Source organism: Bos mutus, chromosome 20 (genome assembly GCF_027580195.1).
Source record: "Bos mutus isolate GX-2022 chromosome 20, NWIPB_WYAK_1.1, whole genome shotgun sequence".
Taxonomy (NCBI): Eukaryota; Metazoa; Chordata; class Mammalia; order Artiodactyla; family Bovidae; genus Bos; species Bos mutus.
In genome coordinates, this window is record NC_091636.1 from 33,295,995 (window position 1) to 33,310,296 (window position 14,302).

General features: G+C 39.2%; 1 protein-coding gene across 1 annotated transcript in view; it reads left to right on the top strand.

Moving 5' to 3' along the window:
- The window catches only part of MROH2B (maestro heat like repeat family member 2B), a 73,258-nt gene that overhangs the window by 20,553 nt on the left and 38,403 nt on the right, over nt 1-14,302 (top strand). The window contains exons 13-19 of the mRNA XM_005889725.2: nt 446-559; nt 2,654-2,810; nt 2,955-2,995; nt 3,617-3,758; nt 4,308-4,351; nt 8,002-8,109; nt 11,390-11,506. Of these exons, the coding sequence (XP_005889787.1) occupies nt 446-559; nt 2,654-2,810; nt 2,955-2,995; nt 3,617-3,758; nt 4,308-4,351; nt 8,002-8,109; nt 11,390-11,506 (723 nt within the window). The remainder of the gene's footprint in view (nt 1-445; nt 560-2,653; nt 2,811-2,954; nt 2,996-3,616; nt 3,759-4,307; nt 4,352-8,001; nt 8,110-11,389; nt 11,507-14,302) is intronic.

Sequence of the window (14,302 nt, forward strand, 5' to 3'; positions counted from 1 at the left end):
AGAGGCAGAGAAAGTGAATTGTCTCTAGAAAACAGGAAACATCCATACTTGTTACACTGGTTCCTTTGGATGAAGAGCCTGAAAAACACATGTCTAAGATCTCAGTGATCTTACAACCTGCAAGTGAAATTGCAGTCCACTCCATAGGAAGTAGTGGAAATTTTTGTCCCAGAGAAAAATGGGGAAAGGCCTGAGAAAGGGGGTAACTGAAGTTCACAGTGTTTGTTTTTCTATGAAAAAAGCCAGAGGCATTTTTGTCTCCCCCCTCTTCCAAAGAGCAGTTAGAAGCAGGGGTTAGATACTGGAGTCCAAGGTCACTGGGTTCCTCAAGCCCTTTAAGCTGAGTGACTTTATCCTCCACCCCAGAGACTAAGAACACACCCAAGGTCAGAGGAGACCAACAACAGGGATTATTAACAAGTCACCTGCTTCATCTTTCTTAAAGGAGAAACCAATAAAACCTAACTCCCAGGAGACTGAAAAGGGAGAGACATCTATCCGAGAAATAAGCCTGGAGGTCTTAAAAACCCTGGACCCACTGGTCATTGGAATGCCTCAGGTAAGGAGTCTTCTGTCACCAATCATAGTTCCTTTGATCACCTTTCTAAAGCTCTGTCCATTTAGGAGTAAAGAAGTTGGTACTCCATCTGTCATCAGCTTTTTGACGCTCTGGCCAGAGAAATTATGTGAGAATGTTCAAGGCCAGCACATAATGGTTTCTCAAAAACAGGTGTTAAATTAGCTACATACTCTTATATCTGGAGGCAAATGGCAGTTTATAAGCATCTTGATATATTGTTTCTCTTCTTCCAAGTAGTAATGCAGTGAATGCTAAACTTACCCCCACTTACCTGGGAAGGTGTTAAAGGCACACATTCTCAGACCTCACTTGAGGTTTAAAATAACCTGAACCTCAGGAACTTTGGGATCTGCGTTTTGCTTAAGAAAAACAACCTGGGAAAGGATTTAATGGCCAGAAATACATGGCACAGCCAGAAGACAATCTACAGACCAATTTAAATGAATTGGAGGCTTTATCTAGGATGGTATTTTAAGGTGTGATTGTAGATTACCTGCAATATTTATTTAAAACGCAGATTTCCAGGTCACATGCCAGACCTAAATGAGTCAGCATATCTGGGCGTGGGACCCATGAATCAGCATGCAAATAAGTTCCAACATTTCTGATGCATATTAAAGTTTGGGGAATTTCTGATCTAGTAGTAAATGATGAAAAAGTAGTCTAGAGCCAGAATCATAAAGGATCTGAAATGCTAAATTCCTACCTTGTCCTTGATGAGCCACTGGAAATTTTAAGCAAGGGCCAAACATTTGAACTGTGGTGTTGGAGAAGACTCTTGAGAGTCCCTTGGACTGCAAGGAGATCCAACCAGTCCATTCTGAAGGAGATCAGCCCTGGGATTTCTTTGGAAGGAATGATGCTAAGGCTGAAACTCCAGTACTTTGGCCACCTCATGTGAAGAGTTGACTCATTGGAAAAGACTCTGATGCTGGGAGGGATTGGGGTTAGGAGGAGAAGGGGATAACAGAGGATGAGATGGCTGGATGGCATCACTGACTCGATGGACGTGAGTCTGAGTGAACTCTGGGTGTTGGTGATGGACAGGGAGGCCTGGCGTGCTGCGATTCATGGGGTCGCAAAGAGTCGGACATGACTGAGCGACTGAACTGAACTGAAACATTTGATAACTATAGGAAGTCGGTGAATTGACATGAGTAGTCTAAGCACAGAGACTATATATAAGATGAGATGAGATTCATAGACACTGGATATGGGTCATAAAATTAGGAAGGGAAATACACAAGGGCATGAAAAATCTTATAATGAAAAAAAGGTCTAGGCTTGGTGATTCAATGGGGTTTCCCAGGTGGCACTAGTGGTAAAGAACCCACCTACCAATCCAAGAGATATAAGAGACTTGAATTCTATCCCTGGGTCAGGAAGATCTCTTGGAGGAAGGCATGGCAACCCACTCCAGTATTCTTGCCAGGAGAATCCTATGGACAGAGGAGCCTGGCAGGCTACAGTCCATGGGGTCAAAAACAGTCCGACATGACTGAAGCAACTCAGCATGTTGGTGATTAAATGCAGATGGCAAGACAAAAGGCAGAGTCCAAGTCGATACCTAGGTTTCCATTAGGACATGAACCATATTCAAGTTTTCCAAGGGATGTGAAACACACAGACTACAGAAGTTAGCACCTGGAGCACAGACGGCAAACACAGTCCATTCGCTATCCATTCACAATCAGTCTCACTTTGGAGCGTTCCACTCCAGTCTTGGAGTTTGGAGAAATATATGGGGCATTTTTGGTTGTCATATTGATGCGGGGCTTAAGGGCACTTGGTGAGCAGAGCCTGGCGCTTCCTGCAGTGACCCACAGTGAAGATTTGTCCTGTCCCAGATTCCAGCAGCAACCCCATGGAGAAACACTCATGGCCAGTAGCGCCTGAAAATGAATGTGCTCAGCAGAGGCGGATTTCATGATTTCATTTTGATTTGGCCCAAAGAGCAAAATAATAACAAATGAGAGGAAGTTTTCTAAACTAGAGGGAAACACACAGTGAGGACCAGGGAGGAATAATGGAAAAGAACAAGCAGCACTTTCATTTTGCCTTCGTTTTCCACAGGTGCTATGGCCCAGAATCCTGACTTTCGTGGTACCTGCAGAATATACAGGAACGCTGAAATACCTGTTTAATATCATCAGGATTCTGTTTATGGCAGAGGAAAGAAAGAAGAAGAATGCCGAAGAATCAACAGCACTTGTCATCTCTACAGGAGCTGGTTTGTACATTCAAAAACAAAGCAAAACTTTTCTCTTATGAGACTCGTTTCCTGAAGGGCTACAGGGCTTCGCTCGTACACCCAGCCCCAATCTGAATTTTTCTAGTCCCCATAACAGTAATGAAAATTGCTTTCTCTTTCTAGTGAAACTTCCTTCACCACAACAGCTACTAGCCAGACTTCTGGTGAGTGAGTTATGAAAAATCAAGGCGGGATCAATTTAAACCAATGCAGATATTTCCAGTTCCAAATAAATGATAGTAAAAGCGACAAAGATACTCCAAACCAAAAGAAACACTAAAACGGCATAATAAATGTTCTGCTATATTAATGACACTCATGAAAATTTATTCCTGGCAAGATTATCTCCTAACTCTGAAATGTTTCCTAAAACTTCATTTATGATTTTTTAATAAGCGTAAACTGAATCTGATCTGTGAGAATGATTCAAGCAAATTGCATATCTGTTGTTCAGATTTCTCTCTCTCTCCTTTTGGCCACATATGCATCATTTACTCCAGTTGTATCTCCACGTGCCCTTATTTAATTCACAGATAGATCTGTTAGTACATTTCATTTATTTTCAGTTGATGCCTTCCATACACTTTTTCACTTTTATCTGCAGAAAAAAATTGGACAGATGGATGTCTAAGTATTAGCTTTACTCTAGAATAGTCTGTGATGGTCTGTTAAAAGATTATCTAATGAAGGATTCTAGGGAATCCAGAACAATGATTAAAAGGAAAATGTCGGTGAGCCCTTTAAATACCCCTGAGTTGATCAGTAATTTTTCTTCCATCCTCCAGGTAATATCTATGCTCGCTAGTGTGGGGAAATTGCGTGGGGCTGGTGCAATAGGACTTTTGAAGATATTGCCTGAGATAATTCACCCAAATTTAGTAGAGCTGTGGAAAACACGCATACCTGAACTCCTACAGCCTTTGGAAGGTACAAGTGCATGGGATCAGGTCTTATTCAAGGAGGCAAGAGCACGAAGAACAAGGCATCCCTTCTGTGTCTTAAGCCATGAGTGTTCATGCTAGACAATAAGGACAGTGAACTTGATATGCAAGGTGGACAGCTCTGTTTTGTCTTAGACTCCTCAGGTTCCATTTCTCTACCAAATACTTATACTGTAATAAGGCCAGGTGGGTTACATACTTAGCAAGAACTTTTACTTGTGATCTGGTCTTTTTCTTGTATTTAGAGAAGTCTTCTTTTGGTAGTATTCTAAAATGTTACTATTCATCTATGCTAGAATATTAAAATACTATCATTCAGTAAGTACTGTTGAAATTGGCAAAAAGCCTGGATTTTTACCATGAACTAGCAATTTAAGATTGCTAACATAGTAATTTTAATCTTAAATAACCATCCTGTGTAGGGAGAAAACTGAAAATGGAACACTATCATCCAGTGGGAACCTGGCAAGGGAGAAGTACATCTTGAATTTTTTTTTTTTTTTTTTGCCCTTATTGCATCAATTTCTGTTTCTAGGAAAGAACAGTAGTATCGTGCTGTGGGAGACCATGCTGCTTCAGGTAAAGAGGGCTCCCAGACCAACTGTTGATGATGGGGTGATGAAACCACCTAAAATTACTCACCTTGACCAGAAAGAATTAAATTCCCAAGGGCAGAAAACAGCATTTCTTTTCTTGAGAAAATTGTTAGACTATTAGATGTGATCGTGTCAACTGTACTCTTTGAATTACCATAATTTGAACAACTATCTTTAGTCTTCAATTTGGTTCAGAATCTAGGACAGTTTTGAAGATTTCACGTACTAATATTTTTCTCCCTCTTTCTTAAATCTTCTCTAATTTTCAAGTTTTCTCCTCTCCTTCCAATTGCATTCTTTCATCATTCATATAGAGAAATAGAAATTAACATAATTTCCACTTCTTTGCTCCTAAATACAACTCCATTTCCTCCTATATCTGCTTCTCATTATCTTTTTCTTGATGTCTAAACACCAAAAGACCATATTGCACCCCTTCTCCAGAAAAGAATCTTACTCTCATCCATAACTTTTTGGACTTTGACAGCCAACAGTGCCATAATGTCAAATCCCCAAAACTATAAGATAGGACTTGCATATAGGACTTGGACATTAGCGTTACAAACAGCACATTGGTTTTAGGAGTCCACAGAAGATCAAGGAGCCCACAGCCAGGAAGCTTTTAATCCAACAGAGTTTCAGTGCATAAACCACCTATATAGAAATTAACTATGGCTTCTTTATTTTTTAATTGAATTTATTGATTTACTGCTGTACAGCAAAGTGATTCTGTTCTACATATCTATATATATACATATACATTCCTCATTATGGTTAATCATAGGATATTAAATATAGTTCTCTGTGCTATACAGTAGGACCTTGTTGTTTATCCACTCTATATATAAAAGCTTACATTTGCTAATCCCAACCTCCCACTCCATCCTTTCCCTCTCCCTGTCCCCCTTGGCAACCACCAGTCTGGTCTCCATGTCCAAGAGTCTGTATCTATTTCATAAATAGGTTCTCTTGTGTCATAGTTTAGATTTCACATATAAGTGATACCATATGATATTTGTCTTTTTCTGATTTACTTCACTTAGTATGATAGTCTCTACTTGCATCCATCTTGCTGTAAATGGCATTATTTTGTTCTTTGTTATAGCTGAGTAGTATTTCATTGTATTTATGTCCCACATCTTCTTTATCCATTCATGTATTTATGGACACTTAGATTACTTCTGTGTCTTGGCTATTGTGAATGGTGCTGCTATGAACACAGAGCTGCATGTATCTTTTGGCATTATAGTTTTGTTCAGGAGCAGGCTTGCTGTATCATATAGCAATTCTATTTTTTTATTTTCTGAGGACCCTCCATACTGTTTTCCACAGGGGCCGTACCAACTTACATTCTCACCAAGAATGTAAGAAGGTTCCCTTTTCTCCACACCCTCCCTAGCATTTGTTATTTGTAGACTTTTTAAAGATGACCATTCTAATCATACTAATCTAATGAGGTAGTACCTCATTGTAGTTTGTTTTCGTTTGGGGGCAGTTTTGAGGGGATGTATTTATTACTATGTATTACAGAAAAGGTGTGTTTTTAAAAGTAAGCTAAGGGTATTTATAATGATTTTTAAATTTATATTTTAAAAAGGACCTGTCAAATAACTTTTTAGGATTTTGATTATAAAATTTACTAGATTTTTTTAGTATTTTAGTTTTATTGGAGTAAAGCTGATTGACAATATTGTCTTAGTTTCAGGCATACAGCAAAACGACTCAATTATACATATATATTCATTCATTTTTAGATTATTTTTTCATATAAGTTATCACAGAATATTGGGAAGAGTTCCCTGTGTTATACTGTAGGCCCTTGTTAGTTGTGCTAAGTCACCTCAGTAGTGTCCAACTCTTTGTGACCCTATGGACTATAGCCTGCCAGGCTTTTCTGTCCATGGGATTTTTTAGGCGAGAATACTGGATTGGGTTGCCGTGCCCTCCTCCAGGGGGTCTTCCCAGCCCAGGAATCAAACCCACATATCTTACATCTCCTGCATCGGTGAGCGGGTCCTTTACCATTAGCACCACTAGGAAGCCCCCATGTTGGCTATCTATCTTATATAGTAGACATGTTTGTGTTCATCCCAAGCTCCTGATTTATCCCTCCCCTTCTCATGTTTCCCTTTGGTAACCATAAGTTTGTTTTTGATATCTATGTTTACTTCTGTTTTATAAATAAATTCATTTGCATCTTTTTAAAAAAATTATATCTTACATAAGAGTGATATCATATGATATTTATCTTTCTCTGACTTACTTAGTATGATAATCTCTAGATCCATCATGTTGCTACAAATGGCATTATTTCATTCCTTTTTATGGCTGTGTAATATTCCACAGTATATATGTACCATAGCTTTTTTATCCATTTCTCTGTTTATGGACATTTAGAGTTGATTTGTGTTCCTCTAATAATTAGCAATGCTGAGCATCTTTTCATGTGAACTATAATTTCTATAAAATGTAATACTTCAGTGATGTCTCCACAGCACCTCTACCCCTAAAACCCCCCTTCTAGAATCAGAATCTCTAAGAGGGGGTACCTGACAGCTTACAGGTCTTGATGACGCTCACAAATGAGTCTTATCCAATATGAGGTTTGAAAGCAACAGCTCTATTCTTCCTGTTCCTTAAGTCTAGAATCTATCTTCCTCCTATATTCATGCTTCTTCTATCTCTCCCTCCCTCCCTCTATCATAATTTCTACCTTATTTCCCCACTTACCATTTTAAAATAACTGTTCTTACTAGGAAGGAAAGTTCTTGAAGCCTTGAGAACATTACTTTCCCTTCCTCCAATCTTGAGTATACTTCTTGGCTTCTTTTTCCAAAACTGTCTACATTTGCTTTCTTCCCTTATAATGCCAAGGTTGTACAATTTTTTCTTTTCAAAAGATCCATCGAATGAATTCTTATTAAGAAAACATGTTCACAAACTTTTTCAATGGTTTTGACACTGTGTTCTTTCTAAGATTAAGATAGAGAAAACGCAGGAGAAATCATAGATTTTAGAAATTGCAATGGATTTTGTCCTCCAAAAAGACAAAAACACCTCTTCATATATGGTTCAATAAAGAAAGACATGGGTTCAGATGACTGATTGTGGCCCTGGCTCAAAATAATTGATGAAATGAGGAATATTTCATTACTCCAGTTGAAGTTGGCAACTTGTGCTTGTATATCTAATTGGTTCTTCAAGGCCTTTAACTCACTATTCCAAAAATGTCCCTTTTTCTTAGTAAATAATAAAGCAAACTAACTTTGACAAGTGGAGTTTTTCCAAATCTACTGAAACCTTGAAAAATGTTAACTTCAATTTAAGTTTCAGATTGGATGAGTTTCTATTGTAAGTCTTTTGGCAATTTTTATTTAAAAGGAAAACAGAAGGCACTTACATGAAGTTAACTTCCACTTCCTGTGGATCTGATTCTTACTGGAAATTCAGAACAATACAGAGTATGTCTTCTAAAATAAGAAGAAAAGTTTCAAAGTAATCAAGTTTTTATGGGAAAAGGAATAATCCCATATAGTATACATTTTATACTTCTAGAATATATTGTAACAGAAAAGTAGCAAGAAAACACATTAAACAGTCACATTCATATCTGATTTTCACCTCCTACAACAGTTGCTCAAAGAATCGTTATGGAAGATCAGTGAGGTAGCCTGGACCATTCAACTGAGTCGGGATTTCAACCAGCAAATGGACAGTTACAGCAACACCTCTGTTGAGAAGGTTGGTTTTTCAGCTCAGAGACCATACCTTCTAATTTATGACCAAAAATTGTGGTGCAAGTTCCAGCTTGTCTGCACTGCAATGCAAAGGAGGAAGAAGTGGTTAGAAAAATGCTCCCTTCTATTTACCTTTATTTGACCCAAAGTTACAGGGCCACAGCCTATCTGCAAGGAAAACTGCTGAGTATAGTGCCTTTAAGATAAATACATGCCTGACCAAAATTTGGAGGTTCTGTTCTAGAGAAGGAAAAAAAAAATTACTCGAGAGCAAATAGCAGCCTCTTAACCATAGCACTGGTTTAATGCCAGTTTATGTCTTGGTTTGCATTCCACTGGGCCACTCATGTGAGGCTGGCTGCGGGAAATAATCTATCATTTTTTTTTTAATTGAAAAAAAAAAAAACAGAATGCTCAAATTTACATTTTTACAAATTTACCAATTTTCATTCCTCTCTCTACACATGACCTCTACCAAACCCTCCACACTGTAACCATTCATTCCAAATGGAGTTTGAATTCAGCTTCCACTACTTAACTACTAATGCAGCTTTTGGTAAAATTTTTAACCTTTTCAGAGCCTCAGTATACTCACCAATAAGATGGAAATTTTTATCTCTCTCTGAGGATTGTATTGTTATAAGGGTTTGATGAGATAAAGTATATAAAGACCCTAGTAAAGTGTCTGGCACATGGCATGTGTTCAATAAAAAGTAGATTGTAGTTATCACTGTGGTTATATCATTCCAAAATTTATTCCCCCCTGGAAAGACATTTGCTCAGTTATTAAGTGTTCCCAGTATTGAGTGTTTCTTCCCACAAATCCTTTATTATCAACCTACAACTCTCTTACATCATTTTCAAATCCTAAATTTTTCCCTGGAAAAAAACATTTCCTAAATCATTGTGTTCCCAGGATTAAGTGTCTCTTTCCACAAGTTCTTTATTAGCAACCTGCAACTCTTCTATGTAATTTTCAAAATTCCCCTCATTGATTGACTCTCTAATTTGGTAGAGAGTACTGATTCTCCAAATTGGCCTACCCAGCCTACAGACACACCCATCAGGAAGATTTGGTGAGCAATGCCTCATCTTCTTATACACAAACCAGCCTTCTGCATCTTATGTAATACTGTTCATCCAATAGCTCCCAAACCCACAAGATTAGTTCAAGATAATGGTGGTGTGAGTAGACAAAACAATTCAAACAACGAGCTGCCTCAATGGCTCTCATCTGTTATGCCTGACACCAGAAAACTAGGAGTGTACCAAGTAGCTTTAAAAGCATGACAAGCTATCCTTAGTGGCTTAAAATAATGGGCACCTAAAAAGCTTTGGATTTTGCAGGTTGACTGTTTGGGTTAGACTCAATTGGGAAGTCTTCTGATCTCAACTAGCCTCACTGGGGTGTACTGGGGATTGGCTGGTCTGGGATGATTTTGTCTAGGACAGCTTGTTTCTGCTCCTTGCAGTCCCTCATCCTGCAGCAGGCTATCAGGGGCTTGCTCTCATGGTGGTGGCAATGATACATGCAAGATCCTTGAGGTCTAAGCTCAAAGGGGGCGTGCTATCACTTCTACCACATTCCAGTGACAAAAGCAAGTTGCAAGGCAAGCCCAGATCCAAAGAATGGAGAAATAGACTTGTCTTGATAGGAATCACAAACTCCCATAGCAGGGAAGCATGGACAGAAATGAGATAGAAAGATTATGGCTATTTTACGATCAACCACAATTTTCCCCCAATTCGGGCTTTCTGATTTCTGGGATTCCTAACCAAGTCCCCAGGTGTGAATGCACTATTCATTGAATCTGATAAAATTCAGCAGATAAGCAAAAGGTCAGCAGTACTGGGAGGCACTGAAGCTATATTATAATACAATATATTTTCCTCCTTCCTCAAATCAATATTCCTGCAGCACAAGATTTTCCCACCTCTCTCCTACCCTTCTCCCAAGATGAAACTAAATAGACTCTAGCAGCTTTGGCCCCACTCAGGGGATCTTTTGCCTAGACAACTGAGAATGGAGTGGATGCTCCCTCATCAGAATCTTACTCTGATCAAGTCTACTCTTACTCTGTTCCACCTGTTTTATAGCCTTATGGCCCCCTCCCATCCCAAATCAGATTAATCTGTACAATTTCTCCTGAATGTGCTAATTTGTCTTTATCTGTTATGCCTAGATTTTCCATTCCTCCTGTCCCATAGATCCTTTCTGATTACTAATGACCACTCACAGAGCTACAATCCTTTGAGCTCTGCAGTTTTTGGAGTGGACTTCCAACTGGCCATTTTTCTCTCCTTTCTGTAACAAGACGGACATTCTAAATTAAAAGATGCCAGTCTGGTATTGAATTGCTTTGTATACCTGCATGTTCATACACCTATTTACAGCCAGGCATGTGCTGTGATTTTCAAACACAAGCTACTGCAGGGCTGTCCCTTGCCCCTAGTCAATAACTCTGCATGGCCTCCGATGAAAGATGACAGGAAGCAGTGCCTGTTCTACTTGCCTTTTCTCCATCCTGACACTACAGAAGTGCCCAGCGTATGGCTGGCATAATGGATCCCACACTCTCACCGCCTCTGGAGCGGGTGGAAGCCACAGAATGATTCCTGACATGCTCTGTCACCAGCATTCCTCCACTGGGTGCTTTCCTTCCTCAATTTACTCAGTGTTCATTACCGAAGACACATGTGTATGTGAAAGTTCTTATGTGACTTTTCTGCTTCATTCCTAACACCAGTCTGACAGCACTTCTGGAGAGAGATAATGGTAGAGAAGCCAAGGTATTACTTTCAAAACTACTGTTAAATCTCTTAAACTATAAACCAAGTCAATATACTGTGAAGTTTGAAAATATCAGATGACATTGTCTTCAAAATAACCCAATTTTCATTGAGCATATTTATTCAATAAGAACTTATTAACACTTATTTGTACATAGATAATCAGTGAAAACCTCTGCTACCAAGAACTGAAATTCTGAGCATAGAGACAATAAGAAAATTAAAAATCACAGTAGGTAATAAAAGGTATTATTATGATGGCAGGGCACACAGCATAGAGGAAGGCAGGAGAGCACAGGCAGAGGACAGAGCCTGTGGGGAGGGAACATTTTGAAAAAGAGACAATATGCGAAAGTGCTTGATAAGCAAGCAGTCCTAAGTCAACTCAATGTTTTTTTTTTTTTTTTTTTGAATGACTGTTTTTACTCTTTCTACTTTTTATCAGTCTTGCTTTCCAACTTTTAACATTCTGTTGCTTGTCCTTTGTTTTCCAGAAATTTCTTTGGAAAGCCTTGGGAACCACCTTGGCATCCTGCCAAGATGTGGACTTTGTCAGCTCACAGATTAAGGAATTTCTGGCTGCTCCCCACCACCTGGGGGACCAACGACAGGTGGGACCACTTTCTCTCAATTTCCTCTCATGACAATGATAGTGAATTCCCTCTGGAAAACCGCTGGCAGTTCTTACATTAATAGCTTACTTATCCAGAATTATCCACGCAGAATTATCCACACATACATTCAAAATAGTCCAACAGAATTTTTCAGAAAAATGAGGCTTCCCTATTTTTATTATTATTAGAGTCTAACTGTTTTACAATATGTTATTTTCTGCTGTACTACAGCATAAACCAACTATATGTATACATATATACCCTCCTTCTTGAGGCTCCCTCTCACCCACCATTCTTCCAGGGCTGAGCTCCCTGTGTTTGTTTCACAGCAGCTTCCTACTAACTATGTATTTTACACATGGTAGTATATTCTTTACATCTGTGTTTTCTATTTCTGTTCTGCAAATAGGTTCCTCTGTACCATTTTTCTAGATTCCAAATATATGCAATATTTGTTTTTCTCTTTCTGACTTACTTTACTCTGTAGACAGACTCTAGGTCCGTCCATGTCACTACAAATGATCCAATTTCATTTCTTTTTATGGCTGAGTAATATCCCATCATATATATGTACCACATCTTCTTTATCCATTCATCTGTTGATGGACATTTAGGTTGAGGTTTCCCTATTTAAAAATCAGTGCTTCATTATCTAATCAGATTTGTGAAAATAGTGAAAAATGAATTTCAGTCACTCCTACTCAACAAGAGTATTTTAAAAATATTTTGACCTTGGCTTTGTAACATAAGGGCATGATTGTAAGTACCAAAATCATTAAATGTGTAAGCCGAAAGTAAGGGTATGTATCATTGATTTTCCTCCTAGAGAAAATAAAACCTGGAGAGCTTTTGCAAAGAGCTTTTGTCTATTCCCTACCCTAGCCTAAGCTGGAGAGCATATGTGAAGAAAAAGACGATGTCTGCTTAAGAAAAGAAACCACCCAGGAATAAAGACTAGCTAGTAAAAAATAAATTATCATAGTCTGTCTTTTTATATACCTTTCTCAGAAATTCTCAGGTGTTTAGGGTCCTTTCCCCATTGTAAATAGCTGGAAAACATTATACTTACTGAACTTTTAAAACTGACTTTATATTGTCATTAGTTCTTTTTTCCATCTCAGATATTCAGCCTTCAATTATTTCTCATTGACATTATTCCTAGCACCATTATTTCCATTCTAGTTGCCCTTTTAGTTCTGCTCTGGGCTAGAAAACAATTAAGTTTATTTTAGATCCAAGCATACCATATGGCCATCATTCAAAGTCTGAGGAATTCACAAGCCTTGGAAGGAAGATGAACTTTGTGACATCCACTTAAGCTTCTCAAATTCCTCTTTTACTTAACTTTGCTTCAAGTTCTTCAGTGTATCCTGCACACTCAAATCACTTAGCAAATGGCCTCTGGGTTGGTGAGGAGTTAACACATAACTCTCTAAGTCTCACTGATCAGCTGGCCTTCCTTCTCCTAAGAGTGACTCTCTCACTCAGGTGACACCTAGGCTCTGATTCTGGTGTCAGACCAGCTGGATTCAAATCCTGTCTCCACAACACATTGCCTGCATCCCTCAAGTTCCTCCAAATAAAATAAAGGAAAATAGACTCCTCAAAGTTTTTTTTTTTCACAGAAAATGCTTAGTAAGGAGTTTCAGGAGAGAAGATCTGAAATTACAACTGTGAGGAATTGGAGAGAGAAAATAGATTAAAGAAAACAAATAGGATATGTGTGCAGATTTGAGGGCCCCTTGGGGAGTTGAAATCATCTTCTACTCCAGCAATTTTCTCAGGGGTGTCATTTTTTTTCCCGGTAGCATCCAACAAATGGGGTATACGGATAGGTGATAGACAAGTATGAGAGTCAGATTTATCCAGGGCCTGGGGTTTTCCAGACTCACATGACAGAAAGACAGTGGGACATAGGTCAGAGCTGGAAAGATGGGGAGGAAGTTAAGAAGTTAGGAAGATGGGTCGGGAGAGGAGAAACACAGAGCACTGTGGGGTGAGAGGACCCAGAGATGGAAAGTCACAGAAGTTTACATCTTAGGATGTAAAGGAACCTAAGGAACCAAGGCACCATGACCAAGGAACACAGAGACACCAGGCCACCGGCCTTTAAAGATTTCTTCCAAGCATCTCCTGGTGGTAGAGAGTGTAAGACCCAATATCTAAGAACAGTGCTGGTTGAGAGCTTGATGACAGAAGTCTAGTCCCTGGATTCTCATGCTGGCTCTAGCAGGGTTATGCAACCAAATGAAACAAACCAGGACTCATGAACAAACTGGCATGAAGGTACAGTGGTGAAGTGAGCCTGAAGCAAGTGAGGTGGAAAGAATGTGGGCAAGGGGGAAATATGAACACAGAGTGTGAAACAGGAGCTTTCAACATTTTAATCACCTAAGGGTGAAGTTAACCTTGGGCTTCCCTGGTGGCTCAGACGGTAAAACATCTGCCTGCAATGCAGGAGAGCTGGGTCCAATCCCTGGGTCAGGAAGATCCCCTGGAGAATGGAATGGAAGCCCACTCCAGTATTCTTGCCTGGGGAGTCACATGGACAGAGGAACCTGAAGGGCTATAGTCCATGGGGTCACAGAGTTAGACAGGACTAAGCAACTAACACTTACACTTTTCAAGGTAAAGTTTCAGAAGGAGAGTGATCCTGTAGAAATGATAGTCAACTCTAGCTCAAGAAAACCTCCACTTGCTTCCCACTGGTCTAAGATTAAAAATCCAAAGTATTGAGTGTGGCCTAAGAGACCTTACTCAGACCAACCCCCACTTTCTCTCTGACCTCATCTT